The sequence below is a fragment of the Fistularia commersonii genome, chromosome 18 (genome assembly GCF_037954325.1).
Source record: "Fistularia commersonii isolate RoL2024-O1a breed Wild chromosome 18, RoL_Fcom_v1.0, whole genome shotgun sequence".
NCBI lineage: Eukaryota > Metazoa > Chordata > Actinopteri > Syngnathiformes > Fistulariidae > Fistularia > Fistularia commersonii.
Window position 1 is genome coordinate 6,082,501 of NC_141301.1, and position 23,139 is coordinate 6,105,639.

General features: G+C 40.0%; 1 protein-coding gene across 3 annotated transcripts in view; it reads right to left on the reverse strand.

The window, feature by feature from the left end:
* Positions 1-20,864, reverse strand: part of LOC147224251 (RNA-binding protein Nova-1-like) — an 83,240-nt gene extending 62,376 nt beyond the window's left edge. For 2 of the 3 annotated variants that reach the window (XM_086164594.1, XM_086164592.1), the window contains exons 1-3: positions 20,136-20,864; positions 16,563-16,631; positions 1,003-1,146 (exon numbers count right to left, since the gene is read on the reverse strand). In XM_086164594.1, the coding sequence (XP_086020720.1) occupies positions 1,003-1,146; positions 16,563-16,631; positions 20,136-20,292 (370 nt within the window). In that variant the 5' untranslated portion in view covers positions 20,293-20,864. The remainder of the gene's footprint in view (positions 1-1,002; positions 1,147-16,562; positions 16,632-20,135) is intronic. The other variant, XM_086164593.1, reaches the window with a different exon arrangement.
* Positions 20,865-23,139: the final 2,275 nt, after the last annotated feature.

Consider the following 23,139-nt stretch of genomic DNA (forward strand, 5'->3'; position numbering starts at 1 on the left):
GAGAGAGAGGCACAACTCCTTGTTGATTGGTTAATGGTTGTCCATTTATGTGCTGCAGCGGCACTAGTTCTCTCAAAAGAAGTGTAAGGAAATATCAGTAAGGTCTATATATAGAGGGAAATGATGAGGGGGGAAAAAGAGGTGTGGAAGATGGAAAGAATTTGATAAGTGAAGAAAAGTAATCACGGATGGGTGCATGAAAATGTTGTCATATCTTAACAGGATTATCTTTTTAGCTTTTAAATACATTAATACCAAAAAACAAAAGCCTCAGTTAATTTCTTACAACTTTGTTGGGCTAACCACTGTGTCATCATGCTGGCCTCCTTTTGTTGTGCCTTTATAAAAATTGTCTTGTGCTTTTTAATGTTAATGTTCAATACTGCGCATGCACAAAGGGGAGGTGGGGCTTGAGCCAATCCAAGCAGACAATGTGTGGGAGGGGTTACACCATGGACCAATCAAAGGTCAGTGAGAGGGATTAATCAACCAACCATCTTTTTGGATTGTTCATAAAAAGACAAGAACCCAGAGAAAATACACAGAAAGAAATGCGAGAAGAGGATGGGGGTTGGAAATTTCCTCAGAGGTAGAAAATTAAAGAAATTACATGCTTTTCCCCTCCTCCCAACAGCTGGGCTTAATTTGCCACCCACAACTATTTCTCACTTGAATATAAATGTCTTCTTTGGCCCATTTGAAGAGTGTGTTCTGCGCAAGAGCATCAAACACACGTGCGCATGCAAACAAACGGTTATGGGTACAGACACAAGTATAAATTGCCTCTCAAAACAAAACCTTCTATTTATTCTTTGTAGTTGTTTTGTGTGTTTCTCTTTTCATGGCAAAGGATCCTGTGAAATTAATTTCTTATTTCTTTCCAATCAGGGCTTAAATTCTGAATGCACCTCAGAATGGTCAAACACAAACACACAAACACACACACACAAAAACACATATACACATATACACAATCAACAGCAAATAATCACAGTATCTTACCAGGATAGAAGTCTTTGGATTTTGAGAGTTTAATTGTGGCTCCAGTTTCTTTCTGCAGTTGGACAATGGTCTGACCTCCCTTTCCGATGATTGAACCTGCTGCGTAGCTGGGAATTAAAACCTTCAGGAAGTACTCTCCTTCCTCTGCAGCAGGAAACAAGAAACAGGAAGTCAGAAGGCTTTGGTGATTGCAGTTGTGGTGTATTTCGACTTGGAAAAAAAAACAGAACAACATTACAAAACACTGCTTGCACCTCTAACCTCATGCTTACCTTGTCTGTGGACATTTTTTAATATTCTTAGTAGTAGTTTCATATATATTTTTACATTTGATTTTGATATTTGAACATCATACATGAGTATAATGTTGTAAATGCATGTTAACTATTAACAGTGAGAAAGAGTAGCTCCATAAAAACCACAACAACACAGTGGAGGATTTTGTCAGTTTATCTACCCTCAACAAGAACCTCCACACAAAATCCAACAATTAACAACAAATGAGGACACATGTGTAAGTCAACTAATTTTTTTCATAATATGACAATTTCCTAGTGCCTTTAGCACCCAATTTTTCTCTGCACATTAATTTGTATTTATAAAGCTTTTTAAGTTTTACCATACTCCCTAATCATATCCAGTCTGATCAGAAGAGAACATTAACACGGGCTTAATATATGTTAATTTTAATTCTTGAGTTCATATCAGCTAGATTTTGCTAATTTACTACAGTTATTTAATTGTTCTACAAATGTACTAATGGCCATCACAAAAAGAGACTATATATTATCATATTATCATACATACAGTTGTGTTCTTTTTATACAAAAAAAGCCAACACATTTTTTTTAAATGTCTGTTTGCAGTCTTTGAATAGGCTAGTATTGAGTGAATGTGGGGTCTAAACTTGTGATTTATGAAAATGTTTTGTTTGGATACATCCCAAACCCCTGAACTATACATCTATGAATACAAATTAATTGTAGCTGCATGTAAACTGAAAGCCATGATGAATGAATAGACGCAATGACCCAAAGTATAGGCTTATGAAGTACAAGAATTTTAAACAAGTCAATTTTGACCCTTTTTTTTTCTACAGACTGGACTGTAGTCTGCTGCTGTTCTGTCTTGAAAGTAAGTGACTTTCCTTCAGATATTTTCTTTTTGCCTTGTTCACAAGATACTACCTTGTTCAGGAGATACTTACCTGCCTTTTGACACATTCACATGCAGCACCACCAATACAGAGATGTACCAACAGCACAATGACTCTACCAACTATTCCTTTTGTTGCTTATGGGCGTGACATTTTTCATACACTCACAATCTGTTTCAAAAGTCACAGTAGACTTAACTTTTGAACCACTACTAGCGTGAGAGGTTGAGTAGTACCAGAAAGGTACATTTATACAAATCATTCTGTAACCAAACAACTGGAGAGGGGTTGGACTCTCCCCTTTCCTGCGCTTACCCAGGTAGAAGGGACTTGGGAGATATGGACTTTTACATGTCCCCAGGTGGATACTGTAATATGTGTGTGTGTGTGTGTGTGTGTGTGTGTGTGTGTGTGTGTGTGTGTGTGTGTGTGTGTTGTGTGTGTGTGTATTTATCCCTCTGTCTGAACGACAGTTTGCAGGTCCAGTTACTGTTTCCACTGTTTTACACCTAGCCCTGCCCCCAATAGACTACATTGATTCACTCATTAATACAATACCTCATCCATTCACTTACTTCCGTTGCTGCTGTGAGCAGCTGTTGTCTGCTGCTAGTTTGCAGCCGAAAGGATAGGATAGGATAGGATAGGATAGGATAGGATAGGATAGGATAGGATAGGATAGGATAGGATAGGATCGGATCTAACTTTATTATCTCTTGGGAGAACCTTAGGGAAGCTATGGACACCATATATATAAATATATATAACCATGTAAATAGGAACATATTTGACCAAGAAAGAATGTCTTTTGCTATGTTCACTCTTGTTTTCTAAAAATCCATTGCCACTCTAAACAAATAGAGTATAGATTGGAATACTACACAATTTCAATTTTGTCTGCCAGTTAAATTTTTAGTTGTTAGTTGTGTTTAAATAAATTTAATGCAGGTGATTAATCAAGAGGGTGACAAGAAAACAAAGAGAATATTAATCAAGAGGATAACAAGAAAATGAAGAGAATAATTCATGTAAGGTCTTTTTTTTAAAATATTTAGTCTTGTCTGTTTCTTTTTTGTTTGTTTGCTTTGTTTTCATAAAACGGAAAAAACATTTATGGCCTTACCTTTATTTGCATACTACTTACTTCCTTCTCCATGAAAAACTCTACTTTTGTTGTAAAAGTCGTCCTAGTTTTTTTATTTGTTTTATCCTATGTTGTCTATAGAAAGAGGATGGAGTGCCGCAGAGTACTGTCTGCCTCAACGCATGACTTTTTTCTGCAGTTACGTCTCACACTTACATTAAAGAAATTACAAAGACTGAAGAAAGGCAAGGGGTATGATATATATTGGCAACATGCCGTGAAATAGAAACAAGCAAATGCCACACAACCCAATTGTTGAGAAATTGTGCATTTAGACAGGAGGGGAGGCTTGCCGCTGCTGTATCTTGGGTTTCTGTCCACTTTTTGATCGGGTAAACCGCAAATTCACGGATGTAGAAAGAAGAATATTTTAAAAATGGTTGCAATCCTACGGATAATACATTTATGACAGAGATCAGTGGACAATTATTAATATTTATTTATATTTAATACTTATGGTATCATTATTAGTCTTTTTTATTTTTTTCCCCCTTTGACATGCCACCTCTGTATATATGTATAATTATTTTAATTGATGAAACAAAATCAATTACATTTTTACTGCAATTCAATATTTTACAGGAGCAAAATGACAGACCACAGACAAACCGATGAATGGGGGAAACACATTTTTGTCTCTCTCAACTTTGACTGTTTTATGTCCCTTTCTTTACCATCCAGCTGCTGGATTCGTCCTGACATTGCCTTTCTGTACAGCAAAAAAAAAAAAGCTGAATCAATCTTAAAACCCCTATTTTTTTACCAAGAAGATTGGTCAATAGTTTTCACCGATCCAGCATTACTGACCTGCACATTAACTCCAACATGTCTAATGTTGAGGTGTTAACAACATGTGGAGGTGCCCCTGTGTTAGGCACCTCCCTCCAGCATAAAGTGCAATTATGTTTATATTTCCAAACAGTTAATGATAAATAATCCAATAAATAAATGAAAACATCACTGAGCAAACTCGGTCATTGCAAAATGGCACATAACAGCTAGTCAACTGGCTAAAAATGTTTTATGAAAGATAATGGAATGAACATGGTAATAATAAAAGAATCATTTCTAATTTATTGCTATTTGCTATGGTGATACCAACTAATGTTGAAAAAGAATACATACAGAGAATAAAGAACAACTTTTAAATTCTAGATTAATTCTAGATCTAGGTGTTAATCTTTAAAAATGAAAAAAAAAAAACATTCATTACTACTTCTATACTACTACTATCCTGCACTTAGGGTCATAAGGTACTGGTACATATTCCAGCAGCCATTGGGTGGGACCAGTATTTTACATGAGTCCTATAAGAAGTTGAATTACATTGATGTTTTTTACGAGGGGTCATGGACAGGCATTTCATAAAGAAAGTCGACAACCCTCTCTGGCACATGCGTAAACTGCCTCGTAGCAGCTTAAGCAGCCCACTTAAATTACACTCATCCTTGCACCTGCACCTTGTGAGATGCACACCAGGCTGCACTCCAATCTCATATTGCACTGACACTGTTCTATTGCACTGTTCATATGCATATCTATAATCGTATTTATAATAATGTTTACACTCTTCCAATCAGCACACATTCAAATGCACTGCAGACAGCAAAGTAAGACTTTCACTGTACAAGGAAACACGTTTCTCCACAGTACATTTGAATCTCTTGAATCTTGTGTGAGCGAATCTGGTGGATTTTTTTTTTTTTTTTTTTGCAATACCTACTGCTTTATAAACTGATTGCTGCCCAGAATTGTCGAGATTTTGTCAGGTGCCAAGTGAGCAAGATCTGTTTCAATATAAGTTGACCTTGACTTTAGGGCCTACCCACTCTGTCAATAGAGTGTGGTCTGTACACATTGAATCAACAGAGTTGCTGGGGCCACATTGACCAGGGCTGAACTCGACCAGTGTCTGGCCATTCTACACTATACACCCAAAGGGTATTCAATCACCCATTCAAAAAATCGGAATCAGGTGTTCCAATCACTTCCATGGCCACAGGTGTATAAAATCAAGCACCTCGGCATGCAGACACAAACATTTGTGAAAGAATGGGTCGCTCTTATGAGCTCAGTGAATTCCATTCCATGTGCAACAAATCCAGTCATAAAATATCCTCACTAAATATTCCAAAGTCAACTGTCAGCTGTATTACAAGAACAAGGAAGTGTTTGAGAATGACAGCACCCCAGCCACGAGGTGGTAGGCTATGTAAACTGACTGAGCGTGGTCAGTGGAACTGAGGTGCATAGTGCGAAGAGGTTGCAAACTTTCTGCTGAGTCAATTGGTGCAGATCTCCTAACTTCATGTGGCCTTCAGATTAGGTCAGGAATAGTGTGCAGAGAGCTTCATGAAATGGATTTCCATGGCCGAGCAATGCAATGCAAATTGTTGGATGCAGTGCTGTAAAGCAAGCTGCCACTGAACTCTAGAGCAATGGAGATGCGTCCTCTGGAGTGACAAATCACGCTTCTCCATCTGGCAATATGAATGACGAGTCTGGAAAATGGTACTTGTCTGACTGCATTGTGCCAAGTGTGAAGTTTAGTGGAGGGGGAATTATGGTCTGGGGTTGTGGGAGCTGGGCTTGGCCCATTAGTTCCAGTGAAATGAACTCTGAAAGCTTCAGCATACAAAGACATTTTGGACATTTCCATACTCCCAACTTTGTGGGAACAGTTTGTAACTGGCCCTTTCCTTTTCCAACACTGCTGTGCACCAGTGCACAAAGCAGGGTCCATAAAGACATGGATGACAGAGTCTGATGTGGATGAACTTGACTGGTCAGCACAGAGTCCTGACCTCAATCCAATAGAACACCTATGAGATGAATTAGAGTGGAGATTGAGAGTCAGACCTTCTCGTAAGTGACCTCACAAATGCGCTTCTGGAAGAATGGTCCAAAATTCCCATAAACACACTCCTGAACCTTGTGCACAGCCTTCCCAGAGGAGTTGAAGTTGTTATAGCAGTAAACTTGGACCCTATTGATTAGGAATGGGGTGTCACTTAAGTTCATATGCAAATCAGGCAGGTGAGCGAATACCTTTGGACATATAGTGTATATATATTCCAAATTAGGGCGAAATATAAAATCATATAACAGCAAGAGTAGGACATCGGAGCAAGTGCTCATTTCTAACCAAGATTATCTTTGAGGACCTGAAAAATTCACTGGTTACTTTATAATGATGCAAATTTTCAACAATAATTTTATAAATATGAATTGGATGGTCATAAAAAAAAGAAACATTATTCAATTTTAATTGGGTTATCAAGACTTATTGTGCTGTATACAAAAAAAGAATCAATTTAAATGATAGGTTCATTGATATAACATCTGGGTTAGGCGCTTCACAGGTAAATAAAATGGTAAAAGTAAATAAGTGAAACATACTTTACGTTGAAATCAAAAAAAAAAGGAAAGGAAAGGAAAGGAAAGGAAAGGAAAGGAAAGGAAAGGAAAGGAAAGGAAAGGAAAGGAAAGGAAAGGAAAGGAAAGGAAAGGAAAGGAACACATTTTAAATTGTAACTGAAACATGCCACACATTTTATCTTAAAATAAAATGAAAACCAAATAATAAGCTAAAATAAAACCTAATAAATTAAGGTTATGGGTGAGGTTTCAAGGAGTAGACGTAAAGAAGGTGGAGGATTTTAAGTACCTAAGGTCAACAATCCAGAATGCGAAAAAAAAGGTGAAGAGACATGTGCAAGCATGTTGGAACAGACTCACCAGGACTTAACTTGGGCCTGATGTGGGCCATACTAAGGTTGATCAGTTAAACTGAATTAGAGCCAAATTATAGAAACAAATATGAATAAGGGTAGGCCAGATCTGGGACAAGTATTCATTTCTAACCTCTAAGATTAAACTGAAAAATACATGCATATAATTTTCTACTTTTTCATTAATTTATTTTAGGTAAATACATAATAGACCAAGGAAAAGGTAGTCTATGAGTAATATCAAACGTTATTACTAGATGACAATGTAGAAAATCCATTACAGCAGCAGCTGCCAAGCTCTGATGCAAAGAAGGTAAGGAATTTTGTTGTTCTAGAAGACCTTAAAATTCATCAGTTTACAACTATCCATGCACAAAAAACATTACAGTTTGTTTCTAGCTTCATGAAGATCGTAAGGATCATAGCATCATGTGAAATAATTTTCTGTGGGATATTTGTGTTTTTATATTGGAGGATACATTCTTTCATAGAATGTCTTCACTAGTTCTTATAAACTGTCAATCTAAAGAGAGTTCTGAAGTAAAAGGAAGAATAAATTAGAATTGATACATTACAAAAATGAAAAGAAGTCCAGATAGGAATAGAAGAGTTAGCAAAATGATACCATTTGTTCAGGCCCATGACTGACAAATGCTTTTCTGTCTGTGAACTGTTGTTTATTTTGTGTTTTGTAAAACAATAACTCTATTCATGCCAAACAGATATAGTCTTTTTTCATGGTGCAATTGTTTAGTTGACTATGTGATTTTTCTAACTACTTACTGATGGATTATTAACAACTTTCTAATAATTCCTGGCAGGTTTCTCATTAAACATTCATTCATTCATTATCTGCTCTTATCCTGCAATCATGGTTTGTTGGGATGCTGGAGCCTATCCCAACAGGTCTCTAACATATTTATGATGTGAATAGGTGAAATGCTGTTTATTTAGTTATTTATTTATTTTTAAAAAACAGATACTCTGTTAGCAATGCCAACAGCCAGAGACTGTTAGCTATTCACAGTAAGCAGCCTAACAGAAAACTCCCCCTTTGGTATATGTCTGTATGTGTGTTATTGTTCTCTGTGTTTGACGGAATACAGAGGAGGGGACTCAGCTCATCTTCTTTGGTCGAGCACCCCTTTTCACTCCCTCATTGATATTTATGAGGCCACGTGGCCAACCAGCTCCTGCCTCAGTGCGGCCAGGGTTTTACTCAACCAATCATGTGCCTCCCACATTAGAATAACTGTCACAACTTGCTATCACCCCACCCAGCACAATGGCTTCTTCTTTGCATTTTTTTTTTTCCTTTTGACTTCAATTAATTTTCTTAAAAAAGAAGAGGTCAGAAGAGTAGGGGGAGGACAGCGTTTGCTGTAAGCAATATCTAGTGTATTCAGTGCACAACATTTGCCACTTTTTCTCACTATACAAGAAAATTAATGAACGCAAAAGTAGGCAATGCACCCAAGAGGGGTTAAGCAGAAAAAAACATAAAAGTTTGAAAAGGGATTCATAAGAATTCTGGTCTTAATCCATAGTTTGGCACCCTTAAACATTATTTGAACCTCTTTTCCATAGAAAGGAAAAACCACAAAACCCTTTGGACATCTAGAATAAAGATAACACTGCTTATATCTTTTTCTACCTTAATTCGCTGCTCAAAAATATAAAGGGAACACTAAAATAACATATCCTAGATCTGAATGTATGAAATTTTCTTATTAAATACTTATTTACATAGCTGAATGACCTAACAACAAAATAATACAAAAATTATCGAATTTTACCCATGGAGGTATGGATTTGAAGTCACACTCAAAAGTAAAGTTGAAAAACACACTACAGGCTGATCCAACTATGAAGTAATTTCCTTAAAACAAATCAAAATGAATCAGTGTTGCTCCCTAAGTGTACAGTTTCATTTCACAGAAGTGTTACTGACTTGGAGTTACATTGTGTTGCTTAATTGTTCTCTTTATTTTTTTCAGCAGTATATATTAAACACAACTATACTTTGTTGCATTTATGAAATCAATTAACTGTATCTGAGCAAACAAAATCTTATTTCCACATGAAATATTTTGGGCTCTGAGATAATGAGTGAAGATTACTTTTTAAGAAATTACTCAACGTCTACTTAAATCTTCCTCATATTTAGGACAAGCCATGATTATTAAAATGCAAAAGCAACACATAAAACAATTGACATATTTTAATTATTGTTTGATTATGTATAAGTGAATATCAAAAAGCTTAATATAAAAGAAAATACAAAAAACAGTTGTCTATTTCAAATATTGATTATGAATATATAACAAATCTTTAAAAAGACAAGACATCCCTTTAAGTTTTTTTTGTTTCTTTATTCAAGGTCTATAGACAAACAGATTTCCCGACTAATTTCCGACAATTTATTCAGTTATTTCCACTTTTTACATCTGAGGCTGTTGACACAGCTACCAACAACTGGTACAAGACTGATTGTAATAAATATTAAAATGAATTAATTAAATAGATCACATGTATAAAACACCTGGGTCATTTATATATGTATTTAAATATATTATCTTCTTTATTTTAGCTACTCCATTCAGGGGTCGTTAAAGGGAATCAACTCCTCCATCTAACCCCAATCTCTACATCCTCTTCTCTCACACCAACTAACTTCTTGTCATCAATGGATGTTGCTCTATCCATAAATCTTCTTTGGTCTCCCTCTATGCCTCCTGCCAGGCAGTTCAAACATCAGCATCCGTCTACCAATATATTCACTATCCCTCCACTGTACATGTCCAAATCATCTCAGGCTGGTCTCCTTGACCTTATCTCCTGAACATCTAACATATGCTGTCCCTCTGATGGACTAATTCCTAATCCTGTCCATCTTTGTCACTTCCAAAGAGGACCTCAACAACACCATTTCTGTTGTCTCCACCTCTGCTTTCTGTCCTTTCTTCTTTTCTTCAATGCAGCTGTCTCCACACCATACAGCATTGCTGGTCTCAACAAAATCTTGTACGCTATTCCTTTCATTGTGGACAATACACTTTTAACACTTTTATGACACACTACCACTGCAAGTTTTGTCCACCTGTTCCTATGTGCTTGAGCTTATTTCTTTGCCCATTTTCCACACTCTTCATTGCGCTAGACTGTTGGCCCTAAGTACTAAAATCCTCCACCTTGTTTATTTCCACTTCCTGAAGCCTCAGTATCCCACTTGGGACCATTCTGTCTTGCTGGGGCTAACGATCATTCTTCTCCTTTCAAGGGCATACCACCTCTCTTGATTTTTCTCCACCTGCCCCCTGCTCTCACTCCAGATCACTGTTATCTGCAAACATCATGGGCCATAGATATTCCTGCCTTCTGACCTAATGTAGCAGCCTGTCCATATGTGTGTATACACAAACATACACACACAGATACATATATGTATGTGTTATACTTTTATAAATTGATTGTCAAATGGTCGTGTTTTTTTCATTTTATTCCCAAAATGTAATGAATTGTGTGTGCAAGATGCTTGTGTGCTTAAAACCTTTGAAGAAAGTGATTGAAAGGTACTTTAGGATAATGATCTTCAATGTTTCAAATTTCCTCTGCCTTTTTTAAAGGTGGATGCAGATTAAGCTGCAAGGTTGAAAATAATAATACGAAAAGACTAAAGGGAACTCCTCGATAAAAATTACTCCACATGCACTGGAAAGCTCCCTGGTTGGTTTTGCTGAACAAATATTTACAATTAGCTAATCACATACCGCTGATGAAAATGATGTGATTAAAAGGATGGACCATCTTTATTTCATTCGGATGGGGGTCAAGAAAGGGTGGGAGATTATAGGGGGGGTCAGTGGTAGCTCTGATTGTACTATGTGATAGTGTGCTTGTGTGTGTTCAATAACTATCTATTTATTTTGATTCATTCAGTGAAGATTTAACTTGTGTCAACACAAATACCCTCTTTCTCTCCCACTGACCCTCGAGCCCAAAAAACATTTTAAAAGAGAGGAGATATTGAAAATTACATGTTATATGTATGATATAGCCCCAAGACTCTGTTTTTCCTTATTTCACTGTTATTGTGTTTCATATTGTCATATCTTCAGTGACATAATCATGCACTAATTACTGCTTATGGAAAGACTCTCATATTATCTTTTCTCGGTTTCCTATGAATTAACCTTCACAACAAGGTGTCCTCTGTGCACACAAAACCAAGATACGGTGCACTGGGAGGTTTGGTGCTTGGAATGCTTGGAATATTTTTTACCCTATGTTTGCTTCCTTTAGGTAATATTATTAGGGAGATCTCCATACGCGTTCACTTCCATGCAGATAACACCAAGTTATAGTTATAATTGAAGCCAGGTGAAACCAGGGGATTTACTTGAGAAATTCCAGAAGAACATGAAAATCTTGATAACTACCATTTTTCTGTTGCTTAACTGATATAAGTCAAGAGTCGAAACTGAAGTTTTCTGTCATAATATTTGAAAGACTTCTTAGAGCCCTACCACCCAGTCAGATCACCATACACCCAGAACGCAGGTCTACTTTCAGTCTCTAGAGTCTCTCAGAACGGGGATTTTAGCATTCAGTTACCAAGCTCCTCATCTATGGAACCATCTTCCAATCTTGATCTGGGAGTCGATACCCTCTCTTTGAATGGGCTTAAGACATTTCTTTTTTGGAAGACTTATAATTAGTGGTACGCAACTCCTTCATTATTCTGCCATAGGCTTACTGTGCTTAGGGATACCCCTTGATTCACTTCTCTCATTTCTCCCACTCTTCCTATCCTGTCTGCACTTGTGTCCAATAATAACCTCATATCGCCTCCCAAGTCCTTGGACTCTTTCATTGCAGGGCCCATTGCTTGACCTACTGTAGCAGTCATGCCAGCCACTCACACTTTGTTATGTTTTCATGAAAATCAAAGCTATCATTGCATTATTGTAAAAATTCATTCACATATGTAGCCTTCCAATTTATTCCAATTCACCTTCTGACTGTGAGAGGAAACCAGACCATGTGACTGTTGAAACTCACGTTATTATTTGTACAGGTTAATTTGTGTCTGTCCCTCCCAACCTTCATACTCCCCTGTCCATATCCCACTCTTTTATTCTATAACTCCTTCACTCTAATTCCTATAAGACCTTCTCTCTCATTTTCGTTTTCTACCCCTTCTTCTTTTGGATTTTCCCTTCAGGGGTCGCCACAGTGAATGAACGTTCTCCATCTAACCCAATTCTCTGTATCCTCCTCTCTCACACCAACAACCTTCATATCCTCTCTCACTACGTCCATAATCTTCTTTTTGGTCTTCCTTGAGACCTGTTGCCTGGCAGCTCCAATTCCAGCATCCGTCGACCAATATACTCACTATCCCTCCTTTGTACATGACCTAACCATCTCAGTCTGGCTTCTCTGACCTTCTCTCCAAAACATCTAACATGTGCAGTTCCTCTGATGGACTCATTCCTGATCCTATCCATCATGGTCACTCTTAAGCGAACCTCAACATCTTCATCTCTACAACCTCTTGTTCTGCTTCCTGTCTTTTTATCATTGTACCTGTTTCTAGGCCATACAGCGTCGCTGGTCTCACACCTATCTTGTACGCCTTTCCCTTCATTCTGGCTGGTAGTCTTTTATCACATAGTACCCCTGACACTTTTCTCCACCCATTCCAACCTGCTTGAACCCATCTCTTCACCTCTTTTCCTCACTCTCCGTTGCTCTGGACTGTTGACCCCAAGTACCTGAAATCCTCCAACTTCTTGATCTCCACTCCCTGTAGCCTCACCTTTCAATCTGAGTTTCTCTCATTCACACACATATATTCTGTCTTGCTGCGACTAACTTTTTTTCCTCTCCTTTCTAGAGCATAGCTCCACCTCTCTATATTTTCCTCAACCTGTTCCCTGCTCTCGCCACAAATCACAATGTCATCTGCAAACATCATGGCTGAACATCCCCCTTATTCTTAAAAATCGGCACTATCACACTTCGTCTCCATTCATCAGGCATCTTCTCACTCTCTTAGATCCTGTTGAATAATCGAGTCAGAAATTCTACCGCTGCCTTTCCTAGACACTTCCACAACTCCACAGGTATCCCAACCAGCTGCTTTTCCACTCTTCATCCTCTTCAATGGCTACCTCACTTAACTTTTACTAAGATCTGCTACTTTGTGGTCTACAATAGTCACCTCTTCTACCCTTGTCTCTCTTTCTTTTTCCACATTCAACTGCTCTTCTAAGTACTCTTTCCATCTTCCCATCACTCTTGTAGCATCTGTTGATACATTTTCCTCTCTATCCTTAATCACCCAGACCTGTTGTACATCCTGTCAATCATTATCTCACTGTTTTGCCAATCTGTATAGATCATTCTCACCCTCCTTACTATCCAACCGAGCATACAAGTCATCGTATGCCCTTTGTTTTCCTTACGTTGTATCTCCCTGTCTGTTTTCTTCATTCCTCTCAGTATCCCACTTCTTCTTTGCTAACCGTGTTCTCTGTGTTTCCTCCTGCATTTCCTCATCCCACCACCAAGCCTCTTTATCTACTTTCCTTCCAGATGACACACCAAGTACGCTTCTAACTATCTCCATAATAACACTAGCTGTTGTTGTCCAATCATCTGGAAGCTCCCCCGATCACCCAGACCCTTTCTCAACTCCTCCCTGAAAACCATTCAACACTCCTCCCTTTTCAGCTTCCACCACTTTGTCCTCTGCTCTGTCTTTGTCCTCTTGATCTTTCTTGTCACCAGTCATCCTACAAACCACTCACCTATGCTGTCTGGCTACACTCTCACCTACAACTACTTTGCAGTTACTGATCTCTTTCAGGTTATCTTGTCTATACAAGATGTAGTCTATCTGTGTGCTCCTACCTACGCTCTTATAAGTTACCCATGTTCCTGTTTTTTTTTCTGGAAAAAAGTGTTGACTACAACCATTTCCTAACACTACAACCATTTCCATCCCTTTTGCAAAATGTACTACCATCTGTCCCTCTGCGTTCTTATCCTGTATACCAAATATCTGCTCATCAATTCTTCATCCCCTCTATTGCCTTCACCAAAATGCCCATTGAAGTCTGCACCAATTACCACTCACTCATTTCTGGGGATATTCTGCACCACTTCTTCTAACTCATTCCAAAACTTCTCCTTCTCTTCAAACTCACATCCCACCAGCGGGGCATATCCACTAACAACATTGAGAATCAAACCTTCAATTTCCAGTTTCAGACTATCTGATCTATCTATCTGAAGTCTATCTGATATTCTTTTCACCTCCAGAACGTTCCAAACAAACTACTCCTTCAAGATAACTCCTACTCCATTTCTCTTTTTGTTAGTACCATGGAAGTACAACTGAAAGCCTGCTCCTAAGCCTCTAGCCTTACTACCTTTCCACCTGGTCTCCTGGACACAAAGTATATCCACCTTCCTACTCTAGATCATTTTGACCAACTCTCTACCTTTTCATGACATAGTCTCGATATTCAAAGTCCCTCTTCTCAGTCCCAGGCTCTTTCCTTTCCTCTTCTCTCTCTGCTTCTGAACACACCATCCTCCTCTCCTTCATTGACCTACAGTAGCCCAATCACCCCTGGTACCCTGTAGTTAACCGGTACCAATGGCGGTCGTTTTTAACCCTGTCCCAGACTGATCCGGTATGATTTGGTTATTATAGCTGATTCGCATGTTTGGTTTTGGCAAGTTCTTTTTAGCTAGATGCCCTTCCTGACGCAACCCTCTGTCACGAGGCACGGGGCGAACTCGGGCAGGGAACCACACCTCAGAGCAGAAATCTAGATCAAAAGCGCTTTATTGCGTTGAAACGGCAGGTAGGGTGTCGCTGGTAAGCCCCTGGCCCCGAGACAGAGTTGCACAGGGCTGGGTCTCACCAGGACGGGTTGTAGGCAGGGCAGGTTGCAGACGGGACGGGTTGCAGACAGGGTGGCAGACAGGACAGAATCCCCCGGCCACCATGGACTCGGGGAACCACACTCACCCAGGCCGGGGGATTGTGGCTCTCAGACCACTGCGGAGCCCTGCCACGACCGGACCCCATCCCTGCCACGACCGGACCCCAACCCTGTTACGACCGGACCCAGTCGGCCGGTGAAACCTCTGACCCTTACCTCGTTACGACCGGACCACGTCGGCCGGTGTAACCTCTGACCCCTAACTCGTTACGACCAGACCCAGTCGGCCGGTGTAGCCTCTGATCCTGTCTGCAACCCGTCCTGTCTGCCACCCTGCCTGGGGCCCGTCCTGTCGGCAATCCGTCCTGTCTGCAACCCGTCCTGTCTGCCATCCCGTCTGCAACCGTCCCGCCTGCAACCAGTCCTGCCTGCAACCCGTCCTGCCTGCAACTCCTCCCGTCTGCAACCCATCCTGTCTGCAACCCGTCCCGTCTGCAACCCGCCCTGCCTACAACCCGTCCTGGTGAGACCCAGCCCTGTGCAACTCGGGGGCCTCGGGGCCAGGGGCTTACCAGCGACACCCTACCTACCGTTTCAACGCAATAAAGCGCTTTGGATCTAGATTTCTGCTCTGGGGTGTGGTTCCCTGCCCGAGTTCGCCCCGCGCCTCGTGACACCCTCTGCATTTATCCGGACTTGGGACTGGCTCAGGGAGACACCTGCCCATGCCGATGCCGCCCTAAGGCTGCATTTTTCTCCCAAAAAATTTTCTCAATTTTTCTCCAACTGGTCTAAATCAAAAGCACTGAGGTCGAATCTGTCCATGGTTTCTGCATGGTAAAAGACAGTTTTTCCTTGCCACAGTAGAGGAGTGCTTGCTCACTGGGGAATGTTGGTATTCTGTAAATCATTTTGAAGAGTGTGATCCAGACTTGCTCCACATATATAGTTTCATGAGACCACAATGTTGTGATTTGGCACCGTGCAAATTAAATCTGATGTGACTTGACTGATATTGGTTTCACACAATATCCTGCAATAATTGGAAAAACCTAAACAAAAATGAAAGCATTAGACAGAATTTTAGTTAAACATCATCCTGGTTTTTATTTTAATCCATTATATAAAACAAGCAAATAACCAAATAAGTATTTTTTTTTTTATATGTATACCAACTGGTCTGACCTTCTTATCAGTCTTGCATCCTTATGCCACTATTCAGCCATTATAAAACTGAATGCTGACATTGGGCGCATTAGGGTCAAAGAGCATCCAATCATGGGTAATATGTGAAAGAAATTACAGGATTGGAATCAAACAAGCATGAGGATGGAGGTGACAGCTCTCAAACAATATCAACTTGAATCATCTGGGTTATGAGGAGAAGTTAAAGGGTGTTAGATACTATTTCAAAATGTCAGACAGTACAGCAGTTGCCATACCATAACAAACAGGAGCCCTGAAAGTTAAAATTCTCCTCTGCATTTGGGTACAACTTGTTACTGCCGCATTGATCCCATATTTAAGAACATTACAGTTATTAAAAGGAAACAGGTAGAAGATCTTACCATGACTGTCATTGTCTTGGTGTGGGAATACAATGCCTTCAGTTTCAAATAGGGGCTGCCGGAAGGCCACTATAGAGAGAGGAAGCACAAGGGATATGGGGAGGGGTTGCGTGGTATCAACTCGTCATTCAGAAACAGCCATCAGTTGAAACCCTAAGAGGACTTGGCAGAGCCTGGATTCAACTTGTCTTTTCAAAGGAGGAACAACATTACGGGCTTAATAAACATAATTCCAAATACAAGACAAGATTTGTGTGTATGTGTGTGTGTGTGTGTGTGTGTGTGTGTGTGTGTGTGTGTGTGTGTGTGTGTGTTTGTGTGTGTGTGTGTGTGCGTGCGTGCGTGCGTGCGTGCGTGTGTGTGTGTAATTAGACGTGTGTATATTTTATTTAGAATTTTGGTTTAATTTTATGTTTTTTTTTATTTGTTTATTTTGATTTGGTTTGGTTTGGTTTGGTTTGGTCAGTCAATTAAAGAGTACATAGAACAATTAACCTGAATCCACTATCCAATTTTGGATAGAGGAAAGAGGGAAAAAACGCCAATCCCACACCGTATTCCTGCTTTCCTTACTGGATAACACGAGGTCAATCAACATTTAAATACTGTTCTTTCGTTTACTGGAATCTCAAGTACATTGACCTGATACTTTTCAGCTACAAAATTCCTAGTTTTTAATTGCAATAGACAGCACCATTATACCCCCAATCAACACCTCAAGTTTTACTCAAATTAATCTGGATATGAATGTATAGTATAGGTTATAATACATATTTTCAGAATTATGAATAATTCACATATAAAGAATTGTATATTTGTAAGAATTTGTGATGAAAAATGCACACTGAAGCTATGATCTGAAGCTGTGATACGATAAGAGTCTCTTTGGTACACTACTCACTTTATTACCACCATATCAACCTTTAAATTTGCATTAACACAGGATAATTTTTTAAACAAAACTACAGTTTCACCAGAAATCCATGCCCAAACTGGATGCTGCTTTTTCAGAAAGGTAAAACATTTGAAAATGATACAATTGTTTCACAACTGCAGGATTTTCATGGTATCAGCTACTACTGTTCTATCAATGTTATTGTCTTTCCTTTTTATATATGTTCAATTATTTTTGTTTTATATTTGATTTTTTTGATTTGTTTCTTACATTCAATTCAATTGGTTTTAAATGCAGTGTGTTTCTGTGATTTTACCAATTTTGATTTTACTTTAATTCTACTTACAAAGGTATTTATTTCAATGTTCTCATTAATTAGGTTTTAACCCTGATTAAATCATAAAGTCATTCTGGGAACTTAAAAAGCTTGTATATAAATAAGGATTCGCTCCTCTCTCTCAATCTGTTGAGTCAAACTGCATTAACTGATATTTTATGTTCTATCTCGATAATGAAATGGCTAGACCTCCACTTCTATCTGCGGGAAAATAAATCATATTTATTCATTGTCGGAGTGATGTATCATATTTGGAGAAAAACCTCACATTTCATGATAAAACACATTGAAATATGAACATTTTAATCAGCTACTTTATAAAAATCTGTGTGCATTGTATCTACAAAAGATAAATCATGCTTCAGCATATTCAGTATAACAGGCACCGCTGATTCCCTTTGATATCTTATCCTCGTGACTGTCTTCAAGCATATATTTATGTTCTTTTCAAATCTGAATAAAAGGCCTTCATTTTATTAACAATAGGTTTTCAGGACTGAAACAGGACTGAAAAAATACATTATAGATGGAATATAAGAATGAAAATAATTCAGTTTGAAATGGATTTCTTTAAAAAAAAAATACTGTTTGTACATTGACTAAAGGAGAATTTTAATAATCCATGATTTTCATGCTGTTCAAACTGTCTACATTTTGTTGCTGTCATTATTTCAGTTGAAAACATAGCAGCAAGATATACTGAATCAGAATCCCTTTTCTTTTCCGACAGTCAAATATCCTTATATTTTTTTCAACCGTCTATTGACCCAGTAGTCTTTAAAACACGAATTAGTGCTTTTCAGTTAGTTACACATCTATTTATTAAGTCAATGTTTGGCAATAACCATTTAATAATGTCATTAAACTGTGAAATATGAACATATACATCTGACTGTAATTTCCAGGATTTTTTTTATTTACCTAGCCTAACCCTTACCCTAACCCACCCTCAACAATCTTAATGTTTTTACATCCAATCATATTCATTCATGTACGACATATTGCTGACTATGTAGAAAATAAAATCAGCACAATTTCCGAAGAAAAACAATTTCAATATTTGTACAAGCATTTTCTATGTGCTCTCAAGTTGTCACCTTTAAGATTTAAAGGACACATCATTAATCCAAGTTTCCCTCACATCCACTTTAAATGGCTTATTTTCTATACAATCTCCTTATTTTTGTTTACAAATAGAATCGTCTTCAAATAAGAATATAAAATGGATATTTACAAAAAGTTAATTTGTCGTAATGGTCTCCATTATTTCTAAATATAGCAAATCTAGGCCATGAATTTAGTCTGGTCTGTTTTGACTAAATAAAACACAATATTGTTCTGTGTGTTTCATGGGGCGATAAGGATAAAAGGCCTTCTGGGGGGAAATTTTGAATGTTCTCACCAAAAGCAGTCAAATATTAACTTTTGCCAGCAGGAAATACAAGTAGGACCGATGCAGAATGTTAACATCCTCTTTCCATATTCCCCCTTGATTAAAATAAAATGAGAGTAAATCCTCACAAAAAATCTACAGCTCTGCACCCTTTTCCCATTTCTCCTGCCTGCTCAGATGATGCCCCACTCTGGCCTCGTGTTTTGCAGTAAAATACTGACGATGTGGCGCATGGAGATTGTAATGATGAGAATGCTTGACGCATGACAAAATGTAAATAAAATACTGATAGCTATGAAGACATTTCCATATTTCATCAAACCAGATAACAATGGAAAATCTACAAAGAAAGAAAGAAAGAAAGAAAGAAAGAAAGAAAGAAAGAAAGAAAGAAAGAAAGAAACCTAATAAAAGTGTAGCTCAGCTGTAAGTAGTAAAAAAAACAAGATCTATAGCCACTGCAGCGACCCACGCGTACGGCGGATAGCGTGTTTGTCCGATTTGTGTCAATTATATACAGCTTGTACACAAAAGAGGCACCGGTGGCTGATGTGTGAGATTATCACAAGGTCACCCAATAGCTGGGGGATGAGCTCGTTTGCACCAGCCAGATCTGGCTTTCGCTTGTTTACGTTCTTGTTTTCTGCTACGACATGGTTGCGACAGCTAGGCGAAAATTATCTTCAAATAATACGAAAAACATCAAATTTAACTGAGCTAAAACATTACTGAAGGAGATATATACCAAGCTCGCGTGTGTGTGTATGGGGGGGGGGTCTTTTCCTTCAGATCCCTACCCCTCCATATCTCTGTCTAAGGCCTTTATGGTCCAGCTCACCGCCCACGCGCATAAAATGCACCTAAAAACAGGTTATTGCGCACAGACAGCTCGACGGAGCGCGTGTGTATTTGTTTGAACAAGGTGCACGCTACTGTCCCAAGTCTTACCCCCCGTATTCGTTCGTTTGGTGCTGCTGGCCTCCGTCGGCGTCTCCAATGGTCTTTTGCGCGAATCCGGCGTCTCTGACTCCATGTGCGGCTGCTGGTTGTGATGGTGAGGATTTGAGAAAATCCCATTTTGCTGAACAGCTCCGCCGGCCATCATCTTCGAGTCTGGATGTTGCGTTTGCGCTTAAATCCCCACTTGTTTTCAAGTATTTGCTTCCGTTCTTCTTTCGCTGTTTCGCTTTGGGGCTGAGTCCTCGGGAAGAGAAGCAAACTGGGCTTGTTATGGAACGGAAGGAACGCTTAATTCTTTATCGGCGATGGGGGCGGGGGGAGTGATTGACTGCGTCTCTACGGAGAGATGCTGTGGAGCCACACGAAGAGGGTCAGCGAAAGGGGATAAAAAGAATCCCCAAAGCTGCTGAGAAAAAAACCGTGTAACGTGGGCCCGGGTCAATCGTCCATCAAAGCTCGTATGTGGATAAGAATATGCGTGTCATTTCGCTTCAGCCAGACAGAGAAAATACATCACACGATGGCGGCGCTTCCCTGCAACGCAACGGAGCAATAAACAAAAAAACGAACAAAATAATACCAGCGACGGGGAATGGATAGTTGAGACAGCGTCTTTGTGCATTTACGTATATAAATGAATCAAATTTTGGTGGTATTTCGCGTTGCAGGTACGTTGAAGAGAAACCCCGTGGAGGAGGGTGGAGGTGCGCAGGGAAAATAAGCTCCTCGCACTGAAGATGCTGCAGTCGTACGTTTACAGCATCATCAGTCCGTTCACTGGCTGCTGGAGGGTGTGCTTGGGAATTGCTGACGTCACGTTTTTGCAAGCTGCATTCAGGGCCATCGAGGAAAATCAGCACCCACTGCGAAATCAAGGCGTTTTTTTAGTGAGTGAGTGTGCCTCATAAAACGTGCGTGTGTTTAGTATTTAGCAACATTTTAGAAGGCACTTTTTTAAATCCAATTAAATATCGTTTTATGGAATATTATTATATATTTTACCCTTTTTTGCCAAGTTCAGGGCAATTTCTAACTTTTTGTGAGTAACACGGTGGAAAGTTGGATGAATTGCTTATTTCAAGGGGACCAATTCCTACTCATAAGGACTGTTCTTACATAAGTTATTTCTTGCCAATATATCAAATTTTAAAATTTGCAACGTTTTGTTGCCCTTTTTAAGAAAATTGTCGTTTGTATGTATCTATTATTAATTTTATTTTCATTTTTTTCTCTTAATAGGTACATATCTTCTTTCAAAGTATGTAGATCTTTATTTCTTTTTACTTCCACAGATAAAGAAAATGCTACCACCAAACTATATTTTTAATACTGTAGTGTTTTAGTCAAGGAAAACACCTGATTGACGGTTAAAACGTCTGTTTAATAAGCAATAGCTGTTGTTGGCCACAGCCACGCCACACAAGCCTGCAATACAACTAACAGTTCCCGCTCAATTCCAGGTAAAAAAAACAAACTCAGAATTCCATTCACACCAAAATCACACAGAAAAAAAGCATCCACATAACCCCCAACATTCGTGACTCTCTACGCTATCCCCCCCCCTGTTGTGGAGTCCTTGACCCCAGGGACAAAGTATATGAGCCTCGGCAGCACACGTCTTCTCCTCCTTGGTCGGCATCTCGGCGTGGTATCTTGGGCCCGAGTTGTTTCCCCAACTGGACTTGTGGATAGTCCCGGGCTTGCAGGCAAGACCCTGCTCACGTCACTCTCTGAGCTGGTTATCGGATATGGTCCCTCAGGTGTCCCTCAGGCCCCCCCAGGTTTCGCGGAGCCCCTGTAGGGTGCCAGCCACTCCCGGTGGAGTGCTACCTTGCGCCCCCGGGAGAGTAGCTGCATCCGATAAACCGCCTCCCCAGTGCGCTCCAGGACAAGACATGGCCCCACCTAATGACTGTCCAGTTTGGGGCATGTGCGCCTCTTGTGTTTCAGCACATAGACCCACACCAGCTCCCCAACTGTGAAGTGATGTCCCTTTGCGTGCAAGTCATAATTCTTTTTCTGGCGTACGCCCGCAACCTGCAGTTGCCTTCCGAGCATAAGCGTCTGCTGAATCCAAGCGGTCATGCAGCTACTTGGCGTAGGTCGGACCAGCAAGGATGGTAGTGCATCTGGAGACCTTCCAAAGGCCAACTCCACTGGTGTTCTCAACTCCCTGCTCAACATGAGAACAGCAGATGTGCATGCAGAGGACTCCTGGATAGCTGTGCGGCATGCCATCCAAACAAGAGGTAAGTGCAGATCCCAGTCTTGCTGGTGGTCGGACATCAGTATGGATAACTGCTCCCCCAGAGTAGGATTGAACCTCTCCACCAATCCGTCACATTGAGGATGGAGTAGTGTTGTGCGGGTCTTTGTGATGCACGAGCAAGAGCACATTGTGGCAAACACTTTGGACTCATAATTTCTGCAATGGTTGCTTTGAGTGGATCCCGGGACTCCTAGCTGACTAAACATCCCCCGAGGCAGTGCATCTACTATTGTCTCTGCTTCCCGATCAAGCAGTGCATAGGCCTTGGGCCATTTTCTGAAATAGTCCACTCTACTGAAAATATAGCGATTGCCTCGCTCTATGCATGGCGATGGCCCAACGACATCTAATCCCACCCGCTGCATCGGCTCGCCCACTGGAAACTGTTTTAGGTGGGCCCTGGACTGGCCCCGTCGGCCTTTGTGAGCAGTGCAGAGGTCACAGCACTGACAAAAGTCCTCCACATCTCCTCTCATCCAGCCCCTGTAGAGGCCTAGCACAGGTGGCAGAGGGTCTTTGTCACTCTGAAGTGGCCTGACCCGGCAGAGCCATACATGGCTGCCATGACTGTCCCCTGCATTCCCTTAGGCAACACTATCTGCCATCTTTTCTTTCTAGTAGCTGGCTCCACGCATGCTCTCTGGAGAACCCCCATCAGTCGCAGATGTGTGAACTTAGCCCACAGTCCTTTTATCTTTGGGGAGAAAGCTGCCAACTCCTCCC